This window comes from Ailuropoda melanoleuca, chromosome 7 (genome assembly GCF_002007445.2).
Source record: "Ailuropoda melanoleuca isolate Jingjing chromosome 7, ASM200744v2, whole genome shotgun sequence".
Taxonomy (NCBI): domain Eukaryota; kingdom Metazoa; phylum Chordata; class Mammalia; order Carnivora; family Ursidae; genus Ailuropoda; species Ailuropoda melanoleuca.
In genome coordinates this window covers 73,102,909-73,129,050 of record NC_048224.1, presented here as the reverse complement: position 1 = coordinate 73,129,050, position 26,142 = coordinate 73,102,909, and the positions used below count along the sequence as shown (strand labels likewise).

Below are 26,142 nucleotides of genomic sequence, written 5' to 3'. Positions count from 1 at the left end.
TTTCTTTCTCATTTTGCACTGCATTGTCTTAAGAACAGAGGGAGTATAAAGCTGAGGTTTGAAGGAGAAAACAGGGAAAATATATTATTTGTGAAACTAAATATATGAATAAAAATGTGTATGGAGAATAATTCATTTGTGGTGAAATTTTAGCATCAAGGTGGTAGCATATGTAAAGACAGTACTTTTTCACTATCATCTACTGGTCTTTAAATTGAACTTCTGTCTCATAATGTTAAACTCTTTGAGGATATTTCAGTTGATATTTATTAATAAGGTTCTTATAGTATTTCTGAAAATGGATGCAATGTTACACAAAAGGCAGCCAAAGGCTTCCATTATAATTATACAAATCAATCTCAAAAGCTCAGAAATTTCAAAACTTTTCTATGAAATATACTTTGCTCTTCATTGATCTAAAAGGTAGAACTAGATATAGAATTTATAGGATAACAAAACAAGAGTTCATCACAACCACATGTTTCCCAAATTTTGGGGGGACGTGGGGGTAAGGGAACAGGATGTGGGTATGGGTGGCCTAGTTGATGTTTCCAACAAATGAGAGAAATTATAAGCTCTCCACCTAAGGCATTTCCAAGCACGTGCTAACCAACTCTCATAAATGCTAATGAAGGATTTCTGCATTAAGTGAGAAGTAGGACTAGAAGACATAAATACCTTTTCCAATTCAAGGTTCTCTTCTATAAATCCAGATAACAGGATTCCTTTCTGGCTAAGCGATCAATTTTTAATTCTGCTTGGGCAAAATTTTTAAACAGCCAATAAAAATCAGAATTTACAGTATAAATAGGATTTAGTAAGAATTTTAGAATTATAATTTTTTAAGTGGAAAGAAAAACAATCTGGCAAAACAAATTACTGGAGAAACTTGAAAACAACTGAAAATAATTTAAACTTTCTGGGATATGTAATGTTGGGCCAGTGGAAGACAAGAAGGGCAATAATAGAAGCGAAAGCAAATGTATTTTATTAATAACCTTCCACCTCTAACAGAGTAGATTCAAACACATTAACTTTTACTTTATAGTAATCATTTACCAAAAATACTGATCTTTATAATAATAAAACAGCAGCAACACCAATTAACTTAGGCTAATTCATTTATTCTGGTAAACCTTACCAGCTAAGTAGCCACATTATACAGATAAAGAAACTGATTCAGAGAGCCTCACTGATTATTCAAGAAATGTTTAAAGCTAACCTAGAAAGTCAAAATGTGTCCAATTATTAAGGCTATCAGGTTGTGTTGGAATACATAACTGTATTCTATATCTGCACTAAAACTTAAATCTGTCTTTAAATGACATATATAAATTGTTTCTGTCATACAAGTTATCATTGTTATTAAAATTTAAAAACTAAAAACGGCCTTTATGAAGACTGTAGCATTTCCCTACTAGAAGCTTATTTAGTAATGAAAGGCTCAAGAAATCACCTAAAATGGAGGAACCTTTAAGGACCTCATTCTACCTCCCCCTTTAATGCTAAGTCTAAACTTATTATATTTAAAAAACAACAACAAAAACCCAAGCAGTTCTGAGTATGGGACTGCATGTTTGATTTCAAAGATCTACAGAATAAAGATCACTTATTAGATTGACAAGAAATACAAGAGATTCAATATGCTTAAATTACATGGTAGAGGATAATTATAAACTCAAATTTGTGATTAAAACCATTAAAAGAAAATCAAATGTCAAATTTGAGAATAATTTTAACTGGTTTCAGTATAAAAATTATTATTTATACAGTAAAATTATTATTATCATTAAAATCAAACCAAATATCTCACCCTTACAAGATCAGAGTCGTCTCTCTTGTCACTTTTTTTTCCTGGCAAAGGTGAAGACATTGTGTAATCTTCATTTTCACTGTGATCCATTTCAGAGCTATCAAGCCTTTTAATACAGACATTTATAATTATTATTACAATGAAATAACCTTAAAAGCTTTTTCTGTTCCCTAGCGTAGCTTTACAGTTTTATGAGGAAGTTTCATTCTTTTCAAAAAAGTATCCATTTTATTCTACCATATTTAGCAATGAACCAACAAGCAATGAATCACATTTAATTTAACATAATAGGGAAACTTTAAAAATCAGAAATGTAGTTTTTTCCTTAAGTCTTTTTTAAAAACTAAATTCTATTTTGGAGTGGGCACATAAAGTAAATTAAAACTTTTCTTGCTAGCAAGTTGAATTGGCCTATATTACTACAATCTGCACTGTCCCCTCTCTCTCCAATATCCCTAATTCCACTTTTCCTTCTCTTTAACACCCTCTAACACAGTAAAGTTATTATGTTTATTCTCTACCATCTTTCCCTGCTAGAATGTAAGCATGGATCTTTTCTAAACTGTACTCAGCAATTTATACTAAGCACTTGTACTAGTGCCAGGCATGAAGTAGGCACTCAATAAATACTTACTAAATGAATTAATAGCACATGTTCTCATTTATTGGCATAAAGTCTGTCTTCTGTCCTAGGTGATCATATTCCTAATCTGGCTTTAAAAAACCATTTAAACATTGTTAAATCCTAAATCTCAATCTCTGGTCCAGAAGCTACCCTGAGCTCTAGACTCACATATCCAATTGCCCACTCACTGAACGTCTAATAGCCATCTCAACTTTAACACAGCCAAAACAGTCATTTGGACTCCCCTCTTTTCCCCATCTCTCCAGAACGAACAAACACACACACACAAACACACACAGCCTGTTTCTCTTCAAAGGCTTCTACATCTCAGTAAATGGCACCACCACCTATATAAGTACTTAGGCAAAACACCTAGGATATATCCTTAAATATTTCTTTTCCATAATTATTCACATCTAACCCATCAGCAAGACCATCTGGATCTACCATCAAAATAAATCCTAAACCTATTTACCATCTTCCTCCCTCTTTACCCCTTCCCTGAATTACTATTAGCTGACTCCTAACCAGTTTTTCTACCTCAATTCTAGTTCTTCTATTCTCTACAAATAATCAAGGCAATCTAATAAAAAGTACAAATCAGATCACCAGCCTCCACAGCAATACCTTAGCATAAGCAGAAGAGTTGAAGACAATTTTGAGGCTCTTAGCTTAAATGACTGGGTAAATTAGATCAACTTTGATTATAACCAGGAATTTGACAAGAAAAACCAGTAATTTAGGAAATGAGTTGCTGGAAATGTTTTGGTAATGTTAAGTATGAGGCCATCCACCAGAGAATGTCCAAATGATATAGGCGAAGGGTCACTTAGGTATCAGCCACTAATATGTAATAATACAGGAATCTAAAGCAAGAGCTATAAATGTAACTTTTGTTCAATTTCTACTATATTATATATCACTTGACAATTTATTCATTACAATGAAACCAATAAGACATTTTAGGATATCTCCTTTATTGATCGGTTATAAATAATACAAAAGATAGCACAGCCTTTCCTAAAACCTAAGGAAGTCAATAAACAGTGGCAGTTAAGCCCCATACAAGGTTCTGCTGCTAACAAACGGTGTACGAAGCACTATGCTAAAACTAGTGAAGTGTGAATTATTTTCCCTTTTCTTCTTTTTAAAAAGAAAAATCTGTAAAGCATAATTTGAAAGTACAATTTTAAAACAATTTTTTAAAGAAAAAAGTTTATACATGTACACAGGAAAAAGAAATTCAAACCAAAGAGTATATAAAATGATCTCCCTCCTACACTAGATTACCATAAGACATTGTGTATTCTTCCAAAAACTTTCTATGCATATAAAAGCCAATGTGAATACAAATCTTTTTTAAAAACTTGAAAATACTATAATACTGTTCTATTTGCCTTTTTTACTCAATAATGTATTGTGGAAATAATTCATATTAGCTCATACCTCATTCTTAATGATTACATATTCCATTGTATGGATGTACCATAACATAACAGTTTTACAACTGCTAGACATTTAGCTTATGTCTACCAACACAGGTTATACCAACAAGCTAAAATACGAAAGGCTAAGATGGAGTGCCTATGTAAAATAAGAGCGCAAGTAAGAACTTGTAAATGGCTACCAATGTTAAATGGGAATGTTCAGGCATGCACTGATTTCCATTCACTGACATTAAATGTTTTGGGTTACATTATTTTAGGTCTCATTGCCTTGTTGGAATCCTTAAATGTACAGTATGATATTTCTTAGGTACTTACCTCCCTTTTATTCTTCCAGGAGAGCTTGGATTTGAACTGCTGCTTGCATTGCTTACAGTTTCCATTCGTGATGACTTTGTCTGAGATTGCTTGCCTGCTGATGAAAGTGGCTTATTAACAGCTCCTAGAACATTGGTTGTTTTAGGCTGAAATGAAAAATGCATATCTCTTTCTATTTGATTAAAGCCAAAAGAAATTGACATATAAAGAACCATAAAAAATATCTGTCAAAGTGTTTACATACAAATTACACACACAAATATGCCTATCCTTTAAACAAAATAAGGATTATGAATTGAATATCACTTGAATGAGTGAAAAAACTATATAGATGGCATAACAGTTATGTTTCTTAGCTATGTGGAAAAGGCTTACATAGAAAGTGAGAACAAATAAAATGTGCAGTCAACAAAAAGATACTTAGACTCTTGCTTTTGCAAGGACATAAGATGTTCTTAACTTTAAGACATATCTTGATATTATAAGGATAAGATATTTAAGGATCAAAGTCTCCAGGGCTTCATTATAAGCTACAAAATAAGTTCATGTATCTCAGCTTGCATCTACACAGTAAATATAATTATTTCTAACTAGTAAATGAACGATATCTAATAATTGTGTTTTCTATCTTAAGATACATCAATTTTTAAAGAAATACAAAATAACATCGTTATGCCAATACTAATACTAAAATAAACTACCACATAAAAATTAGAATGACTCGCAAAACGTACTTTTCCAGGAGTGAAAAACGATTTCATTTCTGGAGGCAGATAATTTTTGGTGTTACTGAAATTCTACAAGCAAGGGAAAAAGTTGCAGTCAGTGAATACTGAAACACTATACATGAGGTGAGTCGAACCCAACAAAGCATACAACAGCTTTTGTTTCACAATACATAACAAAATACATATTTAAATAATCAGTTCAAACACAAAATTTCAGTCACTGATTTTAAATACTATAATAAGGGGCACCTGGGTGGCTCAGTTGGTTAAGCATCTGACTCAATTTCAGCTCAGGTCATGACCTCAGGGTTGTGAGATTGGCTCTGCTCTGGACTTGGAGCCTGCTTAAGATTCTCTCTCTCTCCCTCTGTCCCTCCCCTCCCCTATATATATATATATATATATATATATATATATATAAATGCTGTAGTAAGCTTAAACTAATCTCATACCAACTCCAATATTAACAAAATGTATTTGTACTCTAACATGTTAGAGGTCTGTAAGCTCATCGGAAAACACATGCTTCTATAACAATACTCTCCAGAGAAGAGACCACATATACTCCTGTTACCTTAATCACAACAAGGTGAATGCTTAAAAGCAGACAGTCCCTTTTAGCTACTGGGTGAGCCTACATACAAGGATGCTGTAAATCTCTATACATTATGGTTAGACTTTAATTGGTATTTTACTTAAAAACAAACACAAAACAGTAGTGGTAGTTTCCATACTCTCAGTCAATAGGCTTAGGTGCATTATGAATCTCTAAGAACAATCCTGGAAAACACCTATTATATCTCATGCAATACTTGAGTTTTGTAGAAGTGGCTTAGGAACATTTTTGTAATGTTCCCTGGGTCTTGAACCTGTTCCAGTATCTGTTCTCTGCTTATTTCTTCATAACAGTTATAAATCTCAATCAAGGCTTATAACTTCAGACTGTGTCTCTACCAGCATTCTCCTTCCCATTTTGGACCAATGGCCAATAACGACAGATCTACATACACGCTTTGATCACATTTTTGCCTGAACTCATACACTGGCATAAAACTCTGAATGCAAATTCTAGATCATCTTAACTAATCTCTGAACCTTACATGTGTCCTCTAGTTTGGCCCATATTCTAGTCCTGAACCACATTAGTAAGACTCCTAATGACTTTTCCATGATACTAGAACTCCAGCTCTTGATACTGACCCTTCCTATTCTTCCCACAACCTAGGGCTAAGAATACATTTTATTTCAATCCATACAAACAAAATATACAAGAACTACCTTGTCAGGTTGGGTGAAAAAACGAGCTGGTAGTACTGGGTCTTTAGGAGATTCCAAACTGTATGTGGTGCTCTTTGACATGATGATATTCATGGCAACATCACACACAGTGTACAGTTTCTGCAATGGTATTAAAAAAAATTAGATACTTAAGGTGGTATCCTCGACTCTGTGAATTAGGAGTAATTCTTGAACATGCATTCAGCACAGGCATACCTCAGAGATACAGCAGATTCAGCTCTAAAGCGCCACAATAAAGCAAATGTTGTAATTAAGAGAGTCATATGAATTTTTGGGCTTCCCACTGCATATAAAAGTTATGTTTACACTATACTATAGTCCACTGAGTGTGCAATAGCATTATGTCTAAAAAACAATGTACAATGTAATTATAGTATAAGTAATTAAAATATAATTTATTGCAGGAGTGCCTGGGTGGCTCAGTCAGATGAGTATCCAACTCTTGATCTCAGCTCGGGTCTTGATCTCAGGGTCACAAGTTCAAGCACTGCACCGGGCTCCATGCTGGGCATGGAGCCTAGACATGGAGTCTAGATAGATAGATAGATAGATGAAAGAGAGAAAGAGCGCGCGCGCGAGAGAGAGAGAGAGAGAGAGAGAGAAAGAAAGAAAGTGAGAGAGGAAGGGAGGGAGGGAGGGAGGGAGGAGAAAGAAAATTTTAGAAAAACGTATTGCTGAAAATGCTAACCATCATCTGAGCTTTCAGTGACTTGCAATCTTTTTGCTGGTAGAGAGTCTTGCCTCAATGCTGATGGCTGCTGATAATCAGAGCGGTGGTTGCCGAACTGTGGCAATTTCTTAAGACAGTAATGAAGTTTGCTGCATTGATTGACTCTTCCTTTCATGAACAATTTCTCTGTAGCGTGTGATGCTATTTGATAGCATTTTACCCACAGAAAAATTTTCAAAATTAGAGTCAATCCTCTCAAATCTTACTGCTGTTTTATTAACTAAGTTTGTGTAATACACTAAATCCTTTGTTGTCATTTCAACAATCTTCATGGCATCTTCACCAGGAGTAGTTTCCATCTCAGGAAACCACTTTCTTTGCTCATCCATCACAAGCAACTCCTAATTCATTAAAGTTTTATCATGAAATTGCAGCAATCCAGTCACATCTTTACGCTCCACTTCTAAGTTCTCCTGCTATTTCTACTACATCTGTAGATGTACTGCAGCCACGGAAGTCTTGAACCTCTCAAAGTCATTCACAAGGGTTGGAATCAACTTCTTTCAAAATCCAGTCCATGTTGGTAATTTGACTCCTTCCCATGAATCATAAATGTTCTTAATGGATGCAGAATGGAGAATCTTTTCCAGGTTTTCAACTGACTTTACCCAGACCTATCAGAAGAACCACAATCTATGCAGCTATACCCTTATAAAATGTATTTCTAAATAATAAGACTTGAAAGTTGAAATTATTCCTTGATCCATGGGCTGCAGAATGGATGCTGTTAGCAGGCATGAAAACGGCATTAATCTCACTGTGTATCTCTGTCAGAGCTTTTGGAAGAACCGGTGCATTATCAATGAGGAGTTAACATTTTGAAAGGAATCTTTCTTTCTTAGCAGATCTCAATTGTGGGCTTAAAATATTCAGTAAACCATGTTGTAAACAGATGTGCTGTTATCCAGGCTTTGTTGTTCTATTTATAGAGCACACAGAGTAAATTTAGCATAATTCATAAGGGTCCTAGGATTTTCAGAATGGTACAAGAGCATTGGCTTCAGCTTCAAGTCACCAGCTGCATTAGCCCCTAACAAGAGAGTCAGCCTGTCTTTTGAAGCCAGGCACAGACTTCTCCTCTCTAGCTATCAAAGTCCTCGATGGCATCTTCTTCCAATAGAAGGCTGTTGCGGCTACATTGAAAAACCATTGTTTAGAGTAATCACCTTCATTAACTACCTTAGCTGGACCTTCTGGGGAATCTGCTGCAGCTTCTCCACCCGCACTTGCTGCTTCACCTTGTACTTCATGTTATGGAGCTGACTTCTCTCCTTGAACCTCACGGAACAACCTCTGTTAGCTTCTGCTTTCTTCTGCAGCTTCCTCACCTCTCTCAGCCTTCACAGGTTGAAGAGAGTTAGGGCCTTGCTCTGGATTAGGCTTTGGCTTAAGGGAATGTTGTCATTGGTTTGATCTCCTATTCAGGCCAAACTTTCTCTGTATTGGCAATAAGGATGTTTTGCTTTCTTATCATTTGTGTTTTCACTGGAGCAGCACTTTTAATTTTCTTCAAAAACTTTTCCTTTGCATGCACAACTTGGCTAACTATTTGGCAAGAGACCTAGCTTTCAGCCTATCTCAATTTCTACATGCCTTCCTCACCAAACTTCATCATTTCTAGCTTTTGATTTAAAGTAAGAAACCTGTGACTCTTCCTTTCACTTGAACATTTAGAGGCCACTGTAGGGTTATTAATTGGCCTAATTTCTATATTATTGTGTCTCAGTGAACAGGGAAGCCTGGAAGAGGGAGAGAGATGGGGGAATGGCTGCTGGATAGAGCAGTCAGAACACACACATTTGTCAATTAAGTTTGCCATCTTAGCTGGGTGCAGTTTGTGGCACCCCAAAACAATTACAATAGTCGACATCAAAGATCACTGATCTCAGTTCACCATAAGATAAACAGTAACAATGAAAAAGTTTGAAATACTGCAGGAATTACCAAAATGTGACACAGAGACATGAAATAAGCAAATGCTGTTGGAAAATGGTGCCACGAGACTTGCTTAGTACAGGGTTGCCACAAACCTTCAAATTGTAAAAACAATGCAGTCATCTGCAAAGTGTGCTAAGGTTATGACTGTATGTAGTTTTTGGTACAATAGTGTAAGTTAAACTATTATTTTCATTATTTCCTAGTAACAGCATTACTACTAATTCCGTATTAGTAATTCTACATCAGTAATTCAAATTACTAGTAGAAATACTAATTATTAAATACTAACAAAAAGACTGATAATGTCTATTCATACTACAGAAGAAGCAAATCCACAAATGCTTAAATCAACATGGAATCATAATTATTTAAAAAGAATTACATACTTCATTCATTTTTGCATCATCTGGTCCTTGGGCATCTTTTGTTTGTTTAATATTTTCCACCATCTTTCTGATAAATGCATGACTGTTATTTTCATTTTTAGCCATTAATATTTCTAGAACGAACCAAAGACATCTAAAAAAAAAGGGAGGGGGGAGAAAAAGAAATTAGGTGGAAAACTGGTTGTTTAATAGAGATACAATAATGCTAAATATAAATATAATAAATTCCACAAATGGAAAAAATTAAAAAGGAAAAACCAGCTATAAATCAAGAGAGAAAAAAAGGTATGTCATGCATACGTATCATAACTTACCAGCAATGTAGGTATGAATTTGTAAGACCCCTTCCCAAAATTTCATTAATGTTCCCAAGGAGGCAGGTTAAAAAAGAACTTAAATGGTGGAGAGAATGAAGTGATCCTAACCCCCAGCAATGATAGGGAGGGAAGACTGCCTAAAGTAATAACTGGACCATGGATAAAATGAAGCCTCAAATACTCAAGAATGACTGCAATCCTGATTGGAAGTTTTCAAGAAAATATAATTAACCCACTTAGTAGTTAAGAATCTTCATGAGTAAGTTAGAGAAGAAAAAGTCAAGGTGGACAACTATACATACTGTCTTTGCTTAAAGAGGAAAAAGTTAAAAGGAAGTTTCACTAGCTAAGGTTAATTACATAAAACTCCATTCTAGAACGATCAAAAGTGCTTTATCACTTTCCAGATAGAATGGGACAGGGTTTTGGCACAGAGGAGAAAAGTAAAGGGAGAAGAGAGAAATTTGAAGTGGGATGGTTAGAAGTTTTCATTACTTACAATCACTCTAACACAGAACTCATTTTGGGAGAATTGCTTGTTTTTAAAAAACCAAAAACTGTGGCTAAAAGGGGGTAATGGCTTTTCCCTTGCCATGAGAAAGTTATCAGTAATTTAACGTCATTCTCTTAAGGCACCTCAAATATTTAACTATAAAATATTTCTATGAACTAAGAAACCACCAGTTATTTTAATAGGAAGCTAAACGCATAATAAATTCATTTATTCAAAACCACAAAGGTCATCCTTTATTACAGAAAGAGGACTAGGGTCTCAAACTTAAAGAACTATGCTGTGTTATAAAGACTTCTCTAAATACCATTATATTTCCCTATTCCATACCCAGGCATAGATGGCTTTCTGGCCTCTCAACAATCTTTGAAAGAATTACAAATGTCATAAACTTGAACTAGAGAATCACCAAATGAAGTAGTAAGTGGGGTAGCTCCCTGATCACCAACTGGGCCCATTATTAAATTAGACCATTCTCTCTTCCCACAGAGGAAGATAGTTACTACAAAGAAAAAGTGCTACGTGAATAAAGGAAGAGTATTAATTGACCCATATGAAAATCTAGAGTTGCAGAAGAAAGTAGGAAAAGGGAGGAACTGGAACAGAAGATTTTAATGGACTGCATCAATAGAAAAGAAATGCCAGGGGCGCCTGGGTGGCTCAGTCCTTAAGCGTCTGCCTTCGGCTCAGGGTGTGATCCCGGAGTCCTGGGATCAAGCCCCACATCAGGCTCCCCCGCTGGGAGCCTGCTTCTTCCTCTCCCACTCCCCCTGCCTGTGTTCCCTCTCTCGCTGGCTTTCTTTGTTAAATAAATAAAATCTTAAAAAAAAAAATAGAAAAGAAATGCCAGAATAGTAGAGAAATAGAACAGTAGTACGGTAATTATGCTAAATTAAGTTTTGGAAAATCACATAGGAAATGTATATGAAGAGATGGTATGAAAAAAGAAAAGCAAGAGAGCAAATAAGGGAAAGAACCTTAAACTCCTAAGAAATTAAATAAATCTAATAAACTAATTATAATGGAGATTCCATTATCAGCAACAAAGAGAAAAATACTTCCAGAAAACATGAAAATGGGATGAAAAAAGTCTTACTCTTTAACATCTTTAAGTTGTTCAATATCCTGTACTTTGACATAATCTGGGTCATGTGCCAAAAGGTGAATTGTATATGGAACAACATATTCTGGTAGAAGAGACAGTAATTTTTCTGAAAAAACAAAACAAAACATCCAGGTTGTTAGAAAACCAGATCTTACTCTTTCTGTCTCTGATACCATATTTCCTGCATCCCTATAGTTTACCACAAGGCTAGAAGAAAAATAAACTGAAATGTCCAGTGTTGAGGGACATCATAAATAAGTTTATTTATTCATCCACCACATTCAATATTGAAATGCCTACTAAATGCACCATTTGCTGAGGCTATAAAGACAAATATTTTCATTTTCAAATGCACATGGTAAAAAGTGACCAGAACAAACTATCCAAGACTAAGAAATTGAGAAACATAAGATCCACCTTTCTTGTTATGAGCCACCATATGTTTAAGACTCCCTTGTTAAGCTGCTAAGCAAAAATATGATACATCTTTCAAAGTTAATATAGCACAAAAATAGAATGATTGATACTATCTGATAACAACATAGATGGGATAAAGTGAGAAGATTAAAAACAGGCACAAAAGCACCTGATATTAACATCAGCTCCAGGTGAGAATGATGAAAAACGTAGACCCGTTCTTTTTTAATCTAAAAGATAGTACTTAGACAACCTTTATACATTTATCTGTATTTTACTGTTTTATTTAAAGTATCTCCAGTGTCAGTGTTTATTTTCCTTAGCCATTTAGTCAGTTATATAAAGATATATGGGTTGATACTGAAATACCTATGCATTTATATTTTAAAAAAATGACCCTTTCAAAAGGAAAGCAGTTACTGAAAAATGATAACAACCTTGTATTTAAAGACTGCTGATTAGACAATAATAAATAACAGTAACATCATTTTGTGTTCTATAAAACTGAAACTGGCTAGAAAAGTATACTTTTCATTTTCATATATGCTTACCACTAACAGCTGCATGCTGCTTCAAATACTCGCGTCTCACATTTATATTTTTTACCAGGCACTGCCTAGCATGAGCTCTCCTCTCTTTTACAGGATCTTTTGCACAAAGTGCACAGATTGCCATATACTCAAGTGGAAGCCGTAATCGGGAAAGGCCTTTGTGAAGTTTCTGAGCAAACACTTGTCTTACTTGATAGCATTCATCCTGTAAAGACACAATTATTTCACAGAATACTCATATGGCAGCAAAGAGTAAGTAAGTAAAACCCCAAATACAAAATTTGAAGGGTAAAGGAGACTAAGTGTATTCACAACCATTGTTTCTGCTCACATGATTGAGATGTTGTGATATGTTAATTTCAAGGCTGGGGTGTTCACCTGGACCCTAATTCATAACTAACCAGGTACATGTGTTAGAAAATGATGAAATGTACTTTTTAAAAAAAAAAAGATTTTATTTATTTGAGAGAGAGAGAAAGAGAGAGAGAGCCCAAGCATGAGCAGGGGGAGGGGCAGAAGGAGAGGGAGAGAAGCAGGCTCCCCACTGAGCAGGGAGCCCCACTCAGGGCTCAAACCCAGGACCCTGGGATCATGACCTGAGCGAAAGGCAGATGTTTAACTGACTGAGCCACCCAGGCATCCTAAATGTACTTTTAAAACAGATAAAACTAGTACATATAAATCCATCCTAACTTAAGGTTTTAAAAATAGTTTAAACAGTATCTCATATTAGGCTACTTCCCTTAACTGAGCAAGGTAAAACTCTGTCCAATTTATATATTTTAGTTTTAATACTGAAAAAACTATTCAGATTAAAATGTACAACTCTAAAGGCAAGTGGTACTAATTAATTTCAGAAACACCAAATTACTTTCAGTTCTATAAATGAACCAACTGTTCATTACCGCTGTGCCTGCTTTCCTCATACTCCCTCTCCTAAACCACCCACCTCCCCTCTCCTAACCAACTCCTCCTCATCTCTAACAATGGCTCCCATATCTTCAGAAATCACTGTGTAGTCTTTATTAGGCATCCGGCTCTGTGCCCTGTTAGCATTCTATGTATATCTCCAGCAAAGCATTACTATACAATATTAAAATAATTGGTTTATAAGTCTATCAATCACTGCTCATTCCTTAAAGACAAGAACTATATCTTTATTCACCTTTGGACCTCTAAACCTAGCACAATATCTGATATACAGATTACCTGTGGAATAAACTATAGGACAAAGCTCAGTATGACATTTGAGTCATATATGAGACATGCAAAGACCTTCTACAGACATACAAAGACCTTCGTAATTATACCTTACCTCCACCAATTAACACAAAGTATGGTATGTTTCATATTATTGCAATGTTACGTATACTATTTCTACTATCTATAACGTTCATTTTGTTTTTCTTCAAAACCTAGGTCATAACATCTTGCTCTTCTCTTTAAATCCTTATTTTGTGTTCTTCTTTCATTTAATTTAAACTTCAGTTTATTCTTTCTCAAATAAAATCTTTTTGAAAATTTTATATATATATATATAAAATAAGGGGCGTTTGAGTGGCTCAGTCAGTTAAGCATCTGCCTTCAATTCAGGTCATGATCTTGGGGTCTTAGGATCCAGCCCCGTGTCTGTCAGACTTTCTGCTCAGTGGGGAGTCTGCTTCTTCCCGCTCCCTCTCCCCGATGCTGGTGCTCTCTCTCTCTCAAATAAATAAATAAAATCTTTTAAAAAATTATATAAAAATATAAAATTCAGTTTATTATACCAAATACCTTTTAGAAAGCATTCTAGCTTTCACAGAAATATTATCTATTATCTATCCTCACACTCAACAAAATAAAGTTAATGTTAACTCATTCCTTCCTCAGTATTAAAATTCCCATGAGGGAAAGGAATCTTCATTATCTGATTATTTACCATGAAAATGCCCAATTACAAACTGTGTAAGTCAACATATCACAAATATATTCACAAATGAGCACATCATTCATTAAAAAATTAATTTCCACTAACACATCCTTCCCCCCTACTCAGACACATTCCCAACCAAGACCATGTTTTTGTCATTTTCTCACAAATCATTCAGGATCTAACAAAGCAAATTAATTACAGAATCATGGCAAAAATAGTAGGATTCCAAAAAGTCATTAAAGTGAAGTTAGAGAAGAACTGTTAAATCATTTGCAAGCAACGGACACTATTAAAGTTAATAATAAAAGATGAGAAAATTGACAAGAATGATGACAAACAGGTACATCAAACAGAATCATCTGAATAAAGATTTAAAAGATGAGTTCCTAGGAAATGAGAAAGTCTTCAAATGTTTTTGTTTTTTGCAGAGATGATTACCCTTTTAACTATGTTATAAAAGTTAAATGTGAAGTCCAGAATAGAGTAATACAATTTTTAACAGAAAAAATAATACTCTCAGAAAAATAAACATTTGATATTTTCATGGTTATCAGTACCAATATTTCATTCAATATAAGGAAAAAAGAAGATGGTGTCTAATACTACAAAACATTTCCCTCCAAGATAAAGTTCCAATTAAAAGCTTTTATTCACTATTAACTGTAAAATTAATTTTAGTCAGCATCTTATGTAAATTCACTTTTAGTGGCCTTTTCTAGTACAAATTATCCACAAAACTACTGAAGGTATCTTGCAAATAATTCAATTATTTTGTGTATTGCATTGTATTATCAACACTTATTTATATTTTCTGTTCTAAGAGGTTATGTTCTTGAGGGCAGTAGCCATGACTCACTCACCCTGTATATACAGAACCTGGAACAATGTACAGCACATAGTTCATGAACTGCACTAAAATTCTAAAATACTCAGATAATTATTAAATAATATTAAGAGTCATATTACTGAATTTCTATTTCTCCAGGTTTACTTTTATTTTTTTTAAGATTTTATTTATTTATTTGACAGACTGAGAGACAGGCAGTGAGAGAGGGAACACAAGCAGGGGGAGTGGGAAAGGAACAAGCAAGTCTCCCAGCGGAGCAGGGAGCCCAATGCGGGGCTTGATTCCAGGACCCCAGGATCAGGCCCTGAGCCGAAGGCAGACTTGCATAAGGGCTGAGCCACCCAGGCGCCCCTCTCCAGGTTTACTTTCTATCCAAATATATAACAAAGGCCTCTGAGATACAATACTATCGCTAAAAAGCTCAACTCTCATAAGAGAAATAAACCACAGGAACATAAATGAAGAAAGCACAAGGCATATATGTATCAAAGGACTGCAGATAAAATCTGTGGGGAATAAAAATGAGACCAGCTGTAAGAATCTGAGCAAGTTTTGTGGAGAAGGTTGTGTTTAAGCCTTGACTTGCAAAAAGGGTCAGATTTGGATGTGTAGAAACGGGAGGGTGAGAAGAAAGTCAGAGGCAGCAAACTACAGGCACATAAAAGTTAAAAAAAAAAAAAAATTTCAGCTTCACTGACATAAGGGTAGGTAAGGGTAGTGGGTTAAAAAAGATTTTTAAATGTATATTTGGGTCCACAAATTAGAAGGGCTTGAATGGCCAAGTTATAAAATATATGCAATTTTTTTCTTTTTTACAAGCATAAGTTCCTAAATATTTTTGACCAGGGAAATACTATGATTGGAACTATGATAGGGAAATTTAACACACAGTGGAGAAGAGAAGTCTCACAATAGTCTAGGGTCAGAGCTAATGATGATTACGGTGGTTAAGAATAGTTAAGAAGATATGAATGAAAAGATTATAAATATAGAACAGATTATCTGCACTTTTGCAACAAGATGCAAGTACAAGTAAATAGTCAAATGTAAATCATGCTTTTCAATCTAAGAATGCCATTTGGATTTATTTAATGCTTACTGAGGCTCTACATCTCAATAAGGAATAGATTTGGGAAAGATTATGAATTTAGTCTTCACATTTACAGAACATAAAAGTTTGAATTTAGTCTTCACATTTACAGAACATAAAAGTTTGAAATTTCTGTTTAACCTTAGAAATGGGATCAGACTCTGACTTGAAAAAAGTTAATGTTGCTAGTATGGGAGTCACTTACATAGAAAATGAGACAATCAAAAAAGAATGTGTAAGTGGAAAATTAAGTTATGGACAGATCCGCATAGAAAACATACATTTATAGGGGCACCTGGGTGGCTCAATCGATTGACTGTCTCTGCCTTCAGCTCAGGCTCAGGTCATGCTCTTGGGGTCCTGGGATAGAGCCCCATGTCAGGACCCTGCTCAGTGGGGAGCCTGCTTCTCCCTCTGCCCCTCCCCCCAAATCAGGCTCTCAGTCTCACTCTCTCTCAAATAAATAAAATGTTTTAAAAAAGAAAGAAAACATACATTTAGAGGAAAAGAAAACAACCAAAAATGTAGTCAGAGAAGTGTCACAAAAATCAGGAGATAGATAACAAGGAGAACTTCAAGAATAAAGGTGCAATGAGCTCTGTCAAAAAATCCAGAAAGGACATGTATAATGAAGACTAAGATCACTGGATTTGGGCCTTTAATAAGCATTTCTGGAAAAACAAGGAAGGCAAAAGCCAAAAGTATGAGTAGTGAGGAGTGAGAGATAAGGGGGTAAGAGAGACAAAAATATGGATTACTCTTCGAGGTTTGGAGGTTTAAAAAGAAGAGATAGGCATGTGGTTTACAAGAACAGCAGAATTAGGGAAAGGTTTTGTTCAGAAGAGGGTAAACTGCATGTCTGTAAGTTGCAAGAATGTGCTAATAACTAACTTTAAACCATTAACATACGCTCCACAGTCAACAGAATTCCAAAACAATCTTAAAACTTAAGCAATCTGAACTTCCACCTTGGTAATTTGGTGATTGAGACAGTAATTTATAGCATATAGCGTGTGCTAGAAAATTTCTAGAAGTTCCTAAGTGTGGATGCTTTGCACACACAGAGGACATTTTACAATTTGTACATACTTCTTATACACAGTAACTTTCAAACAAAGCCCATTTCTTTCACATATTTCCATACTTCTGTATAAATTTCCACTTCAATACTGGTAGCACCAATACCCTTAGAAATATCAGACCAAGAACATAATAAATCAACAGACTATAAGAATCACTAATTAAAAATAATAATTACAAAGGTTGTTTTCTTCTAAGAAATTTAATATACACTTTTTAAACAATTTTCACCTTCTTGCAAAATAAGATTATCTCTAAAATTAAATGAAAAAAAACTAAACCAGGAAATTACAGACTCCCCAAAATCTCATTTTCAAATGGTTTAGTGTAATATTTGAATTACAACACTAAAACTAAAACAAATTATAAACAAGATTTGGAATAGCTATTTTAAAGACTAAAGCACCAAAATCTGACAAAATGATTACAATTAAAAAACAAATGATTGCTTATGTCTAGGGGTTACACATAAGCACTAATTTTTAAATAAGCAGAAGGAAGGGTGGAGAGAAAAATTACAATTATCCCTGAAATGAATGCCAAATTCTTATACGTAAGACTACTTGGAAAAGAACAGGAAAATTAAATGTAAAATGACCAAATAATGAACTAAAACTCAGACTGAAATATCATATTTACTATTACAGAAGTCCTTTTCAATTTTCTCAACGACGCTAAAAACTTCCAAAGTAATACAATTCAAATATTATGTTACTCTAATATGAAATCTGTAAGACTGGAGGATGAATTCAATAGTAAAACTGTTAATAATTTGAAAATTTAACTGGCTTGAATAAGAAATGCTTCTGACCTAAAATTAATCTATACCATATCTTTATAAAGTTGTCAATTTCTGTACATTTTTTCTTCCATTTAAGAGCTAAATATATCCAAATCCTCATTATTTACAAATATTCCAAATCTGCAAATTCACCTAAAATTTATATGTAACACCAAAATCAATGTCTGAAACATTTTCAGTGCTCTGGTGAGTAATGAGCATGTCCCAGGTGAAGGTGAACAAAGCAATGCTTTGCCTGTTATGTCAGCTCTAATATTAGAAACAAGTGTCCGACAGTCTATTTAGCGCCACATTTTTTTGTGTTTTTGTGCATTTGTTGGTGATTCTGTTGTTTAAAACAGCTCCCAAGGGGCGCCTGAGTGGCGCAGTCGTTAAGCATCTGCCTTTGGCTCAGGGCGTGATCCCAGTGTTCTGGGATCGAGCCCCCCATCAGGCTCCTCCGCTGGGAGCCTGCTTCTCCCTCTCCCACTCCCCCTGCTTGTGTTCCCTCTCTCCCTGGCTGTCTCTCTCTGTCAAATAAATAAATAAAATCTTTTAAAAAATTAAATAAATAAAATAAAATAAAATAGCTCCCAAGCATAGTGCTGTTTAGTGTGTCTAAAAGTAAGAAGGTTTTGATGTGCCTTAGGGAGAAAATGTTAGTGAAACTTCATCCGGCGTAAGTTACAGCTCTGTTGGTCATGAGTTCAATGTTAATGACACGACTATATATTAAATAATTTGTCTTTAAATTATGTACTGATAGACTGACAAAAATGTTGTGACCAGAGGCTTGGAGAAACCACCCCTGTATTCTCCTTATAAGCAATGGTTCAGTATTTGCTAATTCAGTAACTGGGGTGACACTGTAGAACAGAACTACTACAAATAACAAGAATCAAATGTACTTTGTTAGCAACCCAAAATTCAAACCCCTGTTTTAGAACTCTGAAACACTTCTCATGAGTACACTTTGGAAAAGGAGACAATTCAAGACTTTGCTCTCTACCAACATGGTGCACTTTTTTCTTCCTACAAGTCGAAGACCATATAAAGTCATATTCTATATGGCCATCTTCCTTACATTGATAGCTAATGCACAGAGCTGATATTGTTCTAAGGTGATGATTTCATGATAACAAGGTTCTTGTGCCAGCTTCACAATAGCACTCCCAGCAGCAAGTCTCAGACGTGACATATCTGGTTTACTATAAAATAAGCAAAAAAGAAAGTAAATTAGATTTCTAAGTGTCTGCACAAAAACATTCCTGTTTGCTATACCTAATTTTGTAAAAATTCCTGTGGCCAAAAAAAGGATGGAAGACAATTTAGTGATAATGAACATCCTATTATGTTTACTTAACTTTGCAAGACGGTGTCTAATACTACAAAACTCTTCTCTTGAACACAGTCTATACTAAAGTCATTTAATTCCCTCATCCTACACAAAACAGCTTTTAGCCAAGCTTAGAACAAATCTATTTGTATGTTTAGTTACTGGGTCTAAAGTCTTCCACTACGGATTTTTTTTGGATATGTGTTTACTTACATTAGGTCCAAAAATGTCCCAACTTGTTAATCAATTCAACTTAAACTAATGTGCTAAGTACAAAAGAAGAATGAAAGCAAGCATAGTGGAAAACAACAACATTTTTATATAGAATTCAATTTTTTAAATATTACCAAGAAGGTCCTTTTAAATTTAAGAAAACTTCTACTTAACGGGGCACACCTCAAAGATTAGTAAACTCTTAACTAATAAATACACCAAACCAATCCTTTCTTATATAGTGATATATTAGATGAATTATAGGGATTTCAGACTGAAAAGGAGGGAAAGCTGTAACTTCTTAACTAGGACCCCCTATGTTCTTCCACAGTAAAGATTCAACATTCATTAAACAAGTAAGTGTCTCCCGTATATACAGCACTGAGAGTGACATAAAAGACACATTCTTGGTCTTCTAAAATCTAATGATCTAATTGGTTTAAGAACACCTCCCCTTATCTTTCTAAGGATTATGTAAAAATACTGACTGAATACATGCCAACATTTATAAGGTTCTGAGGTTACACGGCTCAGAGGTGCTATTCAGTACATCAACAGCAATATTCCAAGTAGCTATTATGAGGTAATTCACCCACCCACCACTAAAGGAAAGTTTGTTTTTCTTACTGGAGTTTATTTTGTATAACGATAAATAATTAAATTAAATATTTTACAACTAAGTTTTTGAAGACCAAATTTCTATATAAAGACTTGTGCTAAAAGTGAACTAATGTAATTTACATATATTTGCAGAATTCAAATACACATTTGATTTCATTAAAAAATAACATGAATAAAAAGAGGTGAGATGAGATCTAAGTAAGCACATAAATAATGACTAATTTAATTATCATAATAGCTAGACAAGATAAGTATAATCATTATCTCTACTTTATAAATGAAAAAACTAAGACATAAGGAGGTTAAAGTAATTTGCTGGTAAATGGTGATGTCAGAATTTGAATTCAGGCTCCAGGGTCCATTTTTTTTTCAATCACCATATTAAGCCACATCTTTCAAACAAAACAAAGTGCGTGTGTTTATATAATTTACATCTAGTACATTATTAAGTTTGCAAATATTTATATTTCTGGAAATAGATTCAGTAAGTTGTCTTCTACCTAGCGTGTTCGTTTTCCTTCCTTTTCCCTACCTCTCACATATGACTGCCATTTTGAAATAAACACCGTACAAAAGCATATTACAATAAAAATATATGCACACATACATAAGGAATACTTTCTTTTTTTTGTATTTTAATTTTTTTTACACTTTATTATGTTCAATTAGCCAACATAGAGTACATCACTAGTTCCTGATGTAGTGTTCAACTACTGTTTTGAAAAGAAACTGCACCATTAAACAATTACACCAGATACAGAAATATTGTGCAAGAATTTTGAAATAATAATTACATACCTAATTTTCCCCTGTTCTGTCAAGTCTCCATCGCTATGCAATATTGTAGTTAGTAATCTTAAGGTAGATGTTCCTGATTTACTGTGATTATTTTTCATTCCAAGGAGCCATCGAACCATCATTTTAATAGCTTGAATCTAAAAGACAAATTGACGAATACAACGTTACTACATTTTAAAGAAATTCTGTATCAACCTTAAAAAAAATGAAATGGTTTTAATGGATGCTTTTTAAGAAAAGGAAAGGAAAGGAAAAAACAACCATTCTTTTCCGCATGTATCAAGATAACTGAATGTCTTAAAGATGGTTTACCCTCCCACCCAGGCAATTGACAAATGAATGATTTAACTAAAGACTGGTTCTTTTTGTTTTTTTAATGTTTCCCCATCATAAACTCTATTCTTTAGAATCCACAGTAAAATCATGTTAACTTCCCTAGTCAGAAAACTTAACTTCCCAACTGCAAATTATATTCCATTTTTTGTGCTACATTTTATAATTACGAAGTGCTTAAGTACTTCAAACCCTGTTATTGCCTCTAATGTTTCCAACAACCCTTTTTGATGGGGTGCATATTACCTCTTTCTCACAAATTATCTTAGCTTTTTACAGATCTATGGCTCAGGAGCTAAGTGGGTCTTGAACAGTGGCATGTGGCAGACACTCTTCAGATCCCTTTTCTGGGCCATTTGTTAAGCATGAGCTTCATTGCAGGAAGCCTGCCTTCTAGTCCAGTGCTGCCTGACTACACAAAACTGCTGCTTGAAACCAATGCTGAGAAAACAGGTTTATAATGGAACTCAGAAGCATCAAGCATCGTTCCACCAGCTACCTCTACAGGGCTGCAGAAACAGTATTAGAATCTGAAGCTGGAATAACATGACAAAGTAGTTCCTAATATAAAATACAAACCAGTACACACATACATACACAATATGAATGTATTTATACGAAACTACAACTAGAAAAACAGTATTTAATATATTTGTTCCTGGCCTACGCAACTTGGACAGTGGCTTGAGATGAGATCTACATCAGAGACTATAGATCATTTTAATAAATCAATACTCTCCACACTAGTTATAAGCAGTCTTCGAAGCATTACTTCTAATTCAAGAACAACGGTTGAACTTTTATTAAAATCAAAATAAAAAGAAGATGAATAGTCTTAAAACCTGGATGACCATCTTTACTGAATAGGAGAATGTACACAGGAAAACCAGCAATGTCTTTTGCCATTAAAAGGTTGATAACTAAGAAGCAGCAACATGGAGGCAGTTTCTAACACTTTTTTTTTTTCTCAAATCAGATTATGTGCAGCTGCCCACAAGGCCTCAGGTTTCTCATTATTGCCCTACACTCTCAGAGCACATGGGATGATGTCATACAATAAATATAAAAAAAACTTAGATGATTTTAATAGCCATATCTTTACGAAAGGAATAAAAATTTTAACACCTTTAATGATAATACAACTTAGTGAATATATTAAAATAAATAGATCTATGCATATCACTCACTTTGACCATTGTCTCAGGAGAAACTTCTTCATCTGGAACCCAAAGCTTAGTTGTCTTTTTTCCTGGGAGCTAAACAAAAATGAAGGACTTTAAAACATAAATAAGAATTTTCATGTTTAATTAACATTTAGTGAATGAATGAAATTTTTACCTTCTGCAGTGACAGTCATTACAGATGACTAAAATACCTCATCTATTTCTCAAAAAGGTTGAAAGTCTTATCTTTACTAGCACCCATATAAAGCACTTACACATCCATCAGCAGCTGGTTCTTTCCAGGTGTGAGGTAGGATTGACTTTAACCTCTTACATATACTTCCTTACTTAGCCTTTGAGACTAATGATTCAATTACTTAAGGCGGCTGGCAAGGAGGAGGATAAAAAAATCAAGACAGCCAAAAAGCGTAGTTCTCAAACAAGGAAAGAGGTATATACAAAAAATCTTGAGCAGAAGAAAAATTAGAAAGGTTTGCAGTTGACTGTAAGTAAGAAAAAAGATGCATTAGTGTCTTCCTACCTAAATCCCACCAAAATGGCCACACACGAGCAGACACACACACACAGCAGGGCTGGAAAACAAAAAGGGCCAAAAAGAAGACCAGAACCTTTAGAAACATTTTAAAAACACAAAACATAGAGTAAAAATATTAACAGGGCTAGGTTTACATCTTCATAAAAAGCACAGAAAGGAAACATCTTCCAAAAAAGTTAGAATTTTTTTCCAGCACAATCACAGAATAATCCTGAGATGATACAGTGCAGGTATTCAAGATGTGCATTTACAGTGGCAGCCAGGAAATTAAAGTAAGGTGACAAAAGAGCTGAACCCAATCCTGCAACACTGGAGATCCAGCGTGCCGCCAGCTGACAGGAGTGATTTCCAGAGGCAGCCTAGTAAACAAATTCAATAGCAGCTCAGGTAACCCTCTGCAACAGGATAGGTAGCCCCAACATCCGGAAGGCAAACTCATCAAGCACACACAGCTTAGGATGCAATCCACAGAGAAGTGCCTTCGAAATAAAAAGTGGAAATAATGAAAAAGCAATCACATTAGAAAGGTTCTGATGAAATTTCTGAACTAAGAATATTAAAAAGATCCTGACAGATTCCAGGGGGAAACCTTCCAAAAAAGAAGTGAGAATCAGATCGACTTCGGATTTCTCAGCTGCAAGACTAGATGCCAAAAAACAATGTTCTGGATTTTCTGCAGCCAAGTACCCTCAAACACAGGATTCTAGTACTCAAGAATAAGGGGGAAAAAAAAATATTTTTAGCAAGCTAGGACAGAGAGAAAGTTTCCAAATTATAAGCCATTTTGAAAGAATTATTCAAAGACATACTCCACTAAAATATTTAATTCATAAGAAAAAATTCAATCAGCATATATTACAAAATAGAAAAAGTTATTATAAATAAAACCCAACAGACTGTCAGATGGTTCAAAAATAATATAAAACCAAAACATATGCAACAAAACCAATGACAGAGAAAATCTAAAAATAATAGGATGAAAAAATATACTAGTCAAGATAAAAAACATGAAATGGGATATGGATTTAATTGGGATACTGGTGTAAACAGGATATTGAAGTATTTTTAAAAATCTTATACCACAGGATATAAAATTCATGAACATTTGGACAACCAGGAGAATAGTATCAAAATAAATCAAAACAAAAGTGATTAAAAAAAAGAGTAAAGATAGAAAACTTCACTACCACAGAAGACTTGAATATATCACTTCCAAAAAAACCAACAGATGAAGCTGAGATGAAAAATAGTAGAGGAAGCACATATAAAAATATAAGGAAATTAATATAGAGGTAAAATATTCAAGGATTAGAAAATAATCAAAACTGGCATTCTTTTTCTAAAAAGATTTATTTATTTTATTTGGGGGGGGGGGCAGAGGGAGATGGAGAGTCTCAAACAGACTCCATGCCCAGCACAGAGCCCAATACGGGGCTCGATCCCATGACCTTGAGATCGTGACCTGAGCCTAAACCAATAGCTGAAATTCAACCGACTGCATCACCCAGGCACCCCCAAAACTGGCATTCTTCAGAAATAATTAAAAATAAGGAGAAAAAAAGTTTAGCATGAAAGATGGATAGAGGATCAAAACTATAATTCTCCAAATCAACCACAAACATAAAATGTAATTTAAAAAATCAATGTACCTAGCAAAGTTGTACAAGAAAAATGTTTAAATTTTCTTTACAAAGAAAATTACAAAACTTTAATGAAAGACATCTTGTAGATGAGCAAACAAAGCAGTGGTAAAGAAGAGAGGCTATACACCCTATGACTGGTAACAATGCAGAGGACTGGAAAAAAAGAGAGATTACTCAAATAACTTTTGAGGGGAAATTTGGTTGTCCTATGGGAAGTAAAAAGAAATGAAATCCTTAAGTCACACAGCATACAAACAAATCAATTCCAGATGGATAAAATTTTTTTAAGTGTGAAAAGAAAATTTCAAACTTTTAGAACATATGGGATATTATTTTTATGACATTAGAGTAGGGAAGGATTTCTTAAGGATGTAAAAAGCACTAACTACAAAAGAAAGGAATGATAAATTTAGCTATGTTAAAATTAATGACTTTTGTTCAAAGGACACCATAAAAGAAGTAAAAAGACACACCATAAATGAGATTTTATGCATTTTTATGAAGATATTGCAACATATACCTAAAAAATATTAATGTGTGTAAAGTTTACTTATGAGGAAAAGACAAAAACCTTGGGGGAAAAAAAAGGCAAAAGACCTCAGAAGGAATTCAGAAAGAGGCAACATGAATGGTGACTAGACATAAAAACTTAATTAGTAACCAGGGAAATGCAAATTAAAACTATAACGAGACACTATTTTCCAACTTTTGGATGAGCAAAAACTAAAAGATCTGACACTAATGGGTACAATACACTGCTAATAAAAAAAATAAGTTTTAACAATAATTTTGACAAGTAATTTGGGAATAAAATGAAAAATTAAATGTTTGTACACACTGTTATTCATCAATTTCACTTGTATAAATATCACCTAGAGAAATTCTTGCTCATATGCATCATGAGGCCTCTCTTAAGAACATTCACAGGAGCACTGTTCCATGGAGGAAAGAAATGGAAATATTCCAAATGTCTACTGAGAGAATAAATATAAGAAATTTCACACAGTGATATATGATACAGAGTAATGAATCACGTACATCTAGATGTATTAACAAGGGAGGGTTATTCTAAGAAACAAATGTGTAATGATAAAGGCAGGTCAGCCGAGAATATATATGGTATAACTCATAATCCTAAAGAATAAGTAAAACTGAAACAAGTATGTTGTTCACAGACATACATGTGCTAAAGTGGTGTTTTGTTCTAGTTAGGGAATAAAAAAACCCCAATTCAACACAGTTGTTACCTGGGGCAGAGAAGAAACAAAAAAGAAAAGTTTGGAGAGAAATAAACCAGGAGCTAATAAGTTAACAAATGTTGACTGTATTATTATAAAACAAGTTACACAAAAGTTAAATATATATTCCTTTGTACATATCAAATATAACATTAAAATAAAACAAATTAATGGGTTAAAATAAGTGAAAGTTCTGTTCTGACAAGAGCTGATTAGGTTTTTTTGAACCTATCTTCCATTGGAACAAATGGAAAGGCTGGATAAAAGATCTTTTTTAAAAATCAGTTTGAAGGTGATAAAAGAGCTGCCAAAGCAGTGAGAATTTGCTGGGCAAAGTTTCAAAAGAGG

General features: G+C 34.3%; 1 protein-coding gene across 5 annotated transcripts in view; it reads right to left on the bottom strand.

Moving 5' to 3' along the window:
- PDS5B (PDS5 cohesin associated factor B) overlaps nucleotides 1-26,142 on the bottom strand; it is a 124,479-nt gene that overhangs the window by 10,808 nt on the left and 87,529 nt on the right. For 3 of the 5 annotated variants that reach the window (XM_034665053.1, XM_034665054.1, XM_034665057.1), the window contains exons 21-30: nucleotides 22,382-22,450; nucleotides 20,862-20,998; nucleotides 18,978-19,101; nucleotides 12,184-12,388; nucleotides 11,207-11,321; nucleotides 9,283-9,415; nucleotides 6,208-6,327; nucleotides 4,936-4,998; nucleotides 4,202-4,347; nucleotides 1,814-1,919 (exon numbers count right to left, since the gene is read on the bottom strand). In XM_034665053.1, coding sequence (XP_034520944.1) covers nucleotides 1,814-1,919; nucleotides 4,202-4,347; nucleotides 4,936-4,998; nucleotides 6,208-6,327; nucleotides 9,283-9,415; nucleotides 11,207-11,321; nucleotides 12,184-12,388; nucleotides 18,978-19,101; nucleotides 20,862-20,998; nucleotides 22,382-22,450 — 1,218 coding nt within the window. The remainder of the gene's footprint in view (nucleotides 1-1,813; nucleotides 1,920-4,201; nucleotides 4,348-4,935; nucleotides 4,999-6,207; nucleotides 6,328-9,282; nucleotides 9,416-11,206; nucleotides 11,322-12,183; nucleotides 12,389-18,977; nucleotides 19,102-20,861; nucleotides 20,999-22,381; nucleotides 22,451-26,142) is intronic. The other 2 variants (XM_034665055.1, XM_034665056.1) reach the window with 1 other exon arrangement.